The sequence below is a fragment of the Crocuta crocuta genome, unplaced genomic scaffold (genome assembly GCF_008692635.1).
Source record: "Crocuta crocuta isolate KB4526 unplaced genomic scaffold, BGI_CrCroc_1.0 scaffold110, whole genome shotgun sequence".
NCBI classification, from domain to species: domain Eukaryota; kingdom Metazoa; phylum Chordata; class Mammalia; order Carnivora; family Hyaenidae; genus Crocuta; species Crocuta crocuta.
In genome coordinates, this window is record NW_027527386.1 from 1182145 (window position 1) to 1188339 (window position 6195).

The 6195-nt window shown below is 51.2% G+C and overlaps 1 protein-coding gene across 1 annotated transcript in view; it reads left to right on the forward strand.

The window, feature by feature from the left end:
* The window catches only part of SAFB2 (scaffold attachment factor B2), a 33412-nt gene that overhangs the window by 15190 nt on the left and 12027 nt on the right, over positions 1-6195 (forward strand). Inside the window, exons 10-12 of the mRNA XM_077751159.1 lie at positions 1199-1348; positions 1437-1549; positions 5597-5727. Of these exons, the coding sequence (XP_077607285.1) occupies positions 1199-1348; positions 1437-1549; positions 5597-5727 (394 nt within the window). The remainder of the gene's footprint in view (positions 1-1198; positions 1349-1436; positions 1550-5596; positions 5728-6195) is intronic.

Here is a 6195-nt window from a genome sequence, read left to right on the forward strand (position 1 = left end):
AATTCCGGGTTGGGTATTTTCAAATACCTTTTGAGTGCTTACCCAGCGTGCTGAGTGTTTTCTCCAGCATCTTGAAGGTTTAGGATATAGCTAAAATAATTTTAATATTGTTGTCCACTAATCGTGTTACCGAGTCAGTCCTGAGTCTTTTGGTTGGTTTGCTTTCTTTGTTAGAGTCCTTTTCTGCTTCTGGGCCTGCCTGGTTATTTTTGATCAGACATCAGACATCGTGATTTACATGTATTCTAGTTAATTCGTGTGTCCCTGTAAATGTTCTTGAGGTTTTGCTGGGACGCAGTTCACTTGTTGCTCAGATTTGCTGTCCGGCTTCATTAGCGTAGGTTAGTCAGGTCAGTTCGGCTCTTGGGGCAGCACCCTTCTGCCTTCTCAACCTCATGCCTCATGAATTGTGAGCTTTTCCATTCCAGCTATTGGGTTCACTCTGGATAAAGTGAGTCGTTGGAGCCCCAGAGCAACCCCTAGGGACCATTTGCTCTGCTCTTACAGGTGGTTCTCTCTGTAGCCTCGCGTGGGCTCCTCACATGTGTGCGGCTCCCCGCGGCTGTCTTTAAGCACCACTCCTCTTCGGCACTGAGTTCTTGCTGCCTTGATTTCTTCAGACCTTGACTTGTGCCCAGCTCCGGGATGCCACCCCTCACCCCTCCTCTGGCCCTCCTCCCTCCCTGGCCCTGGCCTGGTACTTCTAGGAAGTGAGCCCAGGCAGCCATACAGCTTGGCTTGCGTGTGTCCCCTCTTGCAGGTCTCCATCCCGCGTGGCCTGGTGTGCGGCGTCCAAAACCCCTTGTTGCCTACTTTTCCTCTAGTTTTCTAGTTCCAGGCAGCAGGAGGGCAAACACTTGGTGTGCCAGCCTGTCTGGAAGTTGAAGTCCAGTTGGAGACAGTGATCCAAGTAGAATGGACTTTTGATTAATTACTGAGTTGTGGTTGGTGAAGTTTAAATGTCTTTAGCTTTCCTTGTTTGTTTTGTGTCCCTCCGAGGGCCGAGCTTGTATCAAAAGCAGTTGTATTTTCAAAGGATGAATTAGAACCACGTGAGTAGCTAGTCATGGAGAACTGCCAATTTGTGGAGAAGTAAACACTAGCGGATGTAATTCTGGTGATCAGTTAACCGCTCAGCAGTTTTGACAAATTGTGTGGTGACCTGTACGGGAGAATAAGCGTGCCCTTTCTCGTGAAGGTTGTCGGGGCCAAAGTGGTGACCAACGCCCGCAGTCCTGGAGCTCGGTGCTACGGGTTTGTCACCATGTCGACATCTGATGAGGCTACAAAGTGCATCAGCCACCTGCACAGAACTGAGCTTCACGGAAGAATGATCTCCGTTGAGAAGGTGAGGCCGCTCCCGCCTGCCGTAACCCTCGGAGCTCACAAGCAAGAAGGCCTGGACGTGAGCCATTTCTGTCCGTCTTGTGTTTTAGGCCAAAAATGAACCGGCTGGGAAAAAGCTGTCCGACAGAAAAGAGTGTGAAGTGAAGAAGGAAAAATTATCTAGTGTTGACAGACATCATCCCGTGGAGATCAAAATTGAAAAGTAAAGTGATTTAAAACCTTTCTCGGGGCGCCTGGGGGGCTCAGGCAGTTGGGCGTCCGACTCTTGATCTCAGTTCAGGTCTTGATCTCACGGTTTTGAGTTGAAGCCCTGCACTGGGCTCTGCGCTGGGCATGAAGCTTACTTTAAAAAAGAAATTAAGACTTTCCTCTTTACCTTTCTCTTGGGAGTGGTCGGGAAGAGGGCAGGCCACAGGGTCATTCCTCCTCTCCAAGGACAGCCTGCCTTGCCAGCTTCTCATTGAAGTGTCCCAATTTGTGCATCCTGCTGCCACTTGAGTATTTAAAGTTGTCGAGTGAAGTAACACGTAACTCTAAAAAATGTGTTCAGAGGATCCTTAATAAGCATTTGTGTTCAAAACTTTGTTGGGGAAAAAAAAAACACAAAACGGAAGAAAAATAATTTTGTAACTTTAAGTTTATTTTGAGAAACCGAGAGTGCCAGTGGGGGAGGGGCAGAGAGAGGGAGAGAGAATCCCAAGCAGACCCCACACTGCCAGCGCAGAGCCTGATGCCACCCGTGAACCTACAAAGCCTATCTGAGCCAAAACCAAGAGTCAGACACAAAACCGACTGAGCCACCCAGGCAGCCCGAGAGAGTAAGAATTTTACTTCACTCTTAACGTTCTGGGTCCTTGCACAGTCTCTCAAACCGTGGAATCGTTTCCTGATCCAGACTGGTTCCTGCTTTTTATCACAGCGTCATCCAAAGGAACGTAACCTGATCTAATATTGAGAAGAATAGCTTCAAGCTAGTAGGTTGTGCGGAATCTGACAGTTGTCAGGTGTTACGGTGTGTCCCTCAGAAACATCAGGAACCTCTGGATACCTGTGACTTCACTGTGGCACCCTACTGGGTACCTTGGCACAGAAGTTTGGGAACTGTGGGCCTGAGACACCATCTATAAAGATGGTGATTTATGTCTTTAACCAACACGGAAATAGGGACAGACGGGTCATTCGGAGTAGGCATTGCTTACTTACACATTTTCGCAAAGTCATAGGTTTATCTTCTGGAGACGGTAGGTTTTGGTGGTTTTGGTACAGAGCACAGCGCATTCATATTGTCTGTGCAACCTACTTGCACACCTAAGGCCATTCTCGCTGCAAAGGTTAAAGCCATTGCTGAGAACCAATCTCAGTGATTCAGTTTTGCCTTTGTGTTTCATGTTAAGAAAATTTGTCGTTGACTGAAGATGTGGGCATCACGAATACTCATAAATTCAACTCCGTTTTTAACGGTTTAATTGCCAATCTTCATTCCAAATTAGAATCTGTGGGCCGTTGAGTACTGGGGGTAAGAGTAGCCTTCAGTATCTACAGGCAAGACCAGTCATTCTATCAACGACTTCTCCAAAGAGACACGTTCTGTCAGCAATTCTGAACCTCTGTGTGTCAATCATCAGTAGCTGTTCAGAATTTTCAGGATTCTTGGTGTTTGGGAATCCGTTTCCTTCCTTGACTTTCTGACCACACAGCGAGCTGTGTCCGAACGAGAGGAAGTGAGGATAATTAGCTTACGTGCTTCGGGTGCACCTTGGTCCCTGGAAAAGTTTGGTGTCACAGAGGGAGCAGGCTCCAGGCTGGAACCGCCTGGCTAGGAAGTGACGAGGCCAGGGCTCGGTCCCGGCCGGTCCCCCCCGCGCTGCAGCGCTAACCAGGCAGTGAACTTGGGGTGCTCGCACCAGACTGCCTTGAAGTGATATGACCAGGAGACTGAGAAGTTCACAGTATGTTTGGAGCTTATCTTTGTCTTCCAGTAAACACTTTCACTAACCTTTCCTTTCGTGTTAAGACTTTCTAGGTTTGGTAGGCAGCCTGAGCAAAAGAGAAACCTTTCCAAAGAGGGGGCTTGTCTTCGCGCTCCTGGATGAGCAGTGCGTTCGGTGTGGTTGCCGTCGGGGCGGCGCATGCGCGTGTCCAGCACAAGCTCGCTGCCCGACGGCATCCCCTTTTTGTGTCTTTCCAGCCTTTTTGTGTCCGTATACGTTTGTATTTTAGAAAGTACTTTTTTGACTTGTGTTAGCAAGGGGTCCCTCTGCATCCAGGAGGTGCCGTGTGAGTGCAGGACGAGTGGGAAGGGTCTCCTCGGAGAGAGAGGCACCACCGCAGAATGGTGAGGGACGCGCATCACAGGTCATTCATCATGGCTTTATCTGCAGCCACATGGTCACCTGAAGCGCTCTCTGTCCCTGTTAGAAAGGAAGGGACGTGGGCTGTGTCGCCGTGGATCTGTGTGTATTGGCCGGCACGGACCTGAGGCGAGACGGGTGGTGGTGCGGTCCCGTCCTGGTGATGCTGGGCTGTGGGGCCACCCACGCGCCGCTCGTCGTTCGCCCGGGTGCTGGAGCCCAGTGCTCGTCAGGAAGGGCCCCGTGGGGCCGGCACAGGGAAGTTCCTTGAGTAAGTCGACATGCACACAGTGTTTGGGGTTTTGGTTTTGTTGGTTTTAGCGAAACCAGTATGCTAAAAAATACCGTTATTTTTTAACGTTTACTTTTGAGAGAGTGACAGTGTGAGCAGGGGAGGGGCAGAGAGAGGGAGACGCAGAATTCGCAGCAGGTTCCAGGCTCCGAGCTGTCAGCACAGAGCCCGACGCGGGGCTCAAACCCACAAACCGTGAGATCATGACCTGAGCCGAAGTGGGATGCTTAACTGAGCCACCCAGGCAGCCCCAAAAAACAGGTCTTGATTCTGGTACACACTGTCAATTGTTGTGTGTGTTTACATTTTAAAAATATTTGAAAAGGGGCAGCTTGTGTGGGTGAGTAGGTTGAGTGTTGGACTTTTTCCTTGAAAGTATTTTGAGCAAGGTTGTGAGTGGGAGAGGGGCAGAGGGAGTGAGAATCCCAGCAGGCTCCTCACCGAGCATGGAGCCTGCTTAAGATTCTCTCTTTATCTCTCAGCCCCTCAGGTCACGCAGTTAAGCTCACTCGTTTGCTCTCAGAAATAAAAATTAACAAATTTTAAACGAGGTTTTTCTCAAAGTGTGAATAAAATTAAGAGGTACTGTGGAAGTTGAGGCGGGAGGAAGAGTGACTTAGGAGAGGTGTCTGTGACAGGCTGAGCCCTGTAGCTTGTAGGGGAGAGGGGCGGGGAGCCCTGGGTAAGGACCCTGAGGGGCCTCACTTTCCCGTCCTGGACTCTGCCCAGCACACAGCGGGCATTTAACGTGTGAGATTTAATTACCCAAGATGACCGCATTCGGAACATGGGGAGCAGGTTTGGGTGGCGGCAAGGATTTCTTTCGCTGCTAGAATAAAGCTGCCTTCGGGGTGAGATGTCACAACAGTCTCCAGCCAAGCCAGGATGGAGCCTGCCATTTTCACTCCCCCAGAACACACAGAAGCGGCCAGGTGTGGTGGTCCGGGCCGGTGGCCTGCCTCCTGTGTCACGGAGCCACCACCTCCTGTCCTCAGCCTGTGCTTCCATTCCGTTTTATTTTTTAAAGTTTTTTGTTAATGCTTATTATTTAGAGAGAGACCAAGCATGAGCAGGGCAGGGGCAGAGAGAGGGAGACACAGAATCTGAAGCAGACTCCACGCTGTCAGCATAGAGCCAGAAGTGGAGCTCAAACCCACGGACCTTGAGATCATGACCTGAGGGACACTCAGCTGACTGAGCCACCCAGTGCCCCTCCATTCTATTTTGTACTGTATTTATTTGGAAAAGGATGTTTTTCCCGCACACACAGTGAAACACTTGAAGGTAGTTTTTAACGTGCATTTGTACGTAGCTGCAGCGTTTCTCGTGTGTGTGTCTGCTTGCTGGTCTCCCGTCCCAGTGCGTCAAGCAGTCAGGACAAAATGCTACCAGCCTGCAGTTCAGTCCTGCGTGGTTCTAGACACAGCAGAGACCCCCCAGGGGGGAGAAGGGCTCTGTCTCCCAAGGCGACATGGTCACCCAGTCTCTGAGAGCTACACACGCCCACTGGCCGCCAGGCCGGTGGGTTTCACGTGTAAGCCTGCGGGTGTGTGTGCTGCCATCCGAGTCCCGGGCACTCACGTGGGACAACTGTGTTTCTAAACAGAACCGTGATTAAGAAGGAAGAGAAAGTGGAGAAAAAGGAGGAAAAAAAGCCAGAAGACATAAAGAAGGAAGAAAAGGACGAGGAGGAGCCGAAACCAGGACCTCCGAATCGGTCCAGAGTCACCAAATCAGGTGAGCGGGGCCTGGTGGGCACGCAGAGGTGTCCAGGATGGAGTGAGCGCGGTGTGCCAGGCTGGGGGTGGGGGGGCTGTGACAGCAACGCAGTCTCAGGGTGACGTGGCCTGAAGGAGTGTCCGGGGCGCTCTGCCCGATGACCTGCGCTCACTGGCAGTTTGGCAGAAGCACTTTCGGCTGCGCGCGGAGGTGTCCTGGTTCCCGTAGGGGACGCGACGCCGGTCCGCAGCCGTGTGGCCGGTGTCTCCTGTGCGTGCGTGCAGCCGGATAGAGTGAAAACCAGGGTGAAAGCGCGGACCTCAGAACATCTGTAGCCTTTGTCATAGCTGGACGTGGGGCGTGCCACCTCTTGGCGTTTCATAAAAGTTCATTGTGTTCTGCGCCTTCAGATTTGCATGAGGCTCCACGGAACGTTTTCTGGAAAAAATAAAATCAATTCTCTCCTCTCCTCGGGCCTCCTCCCCC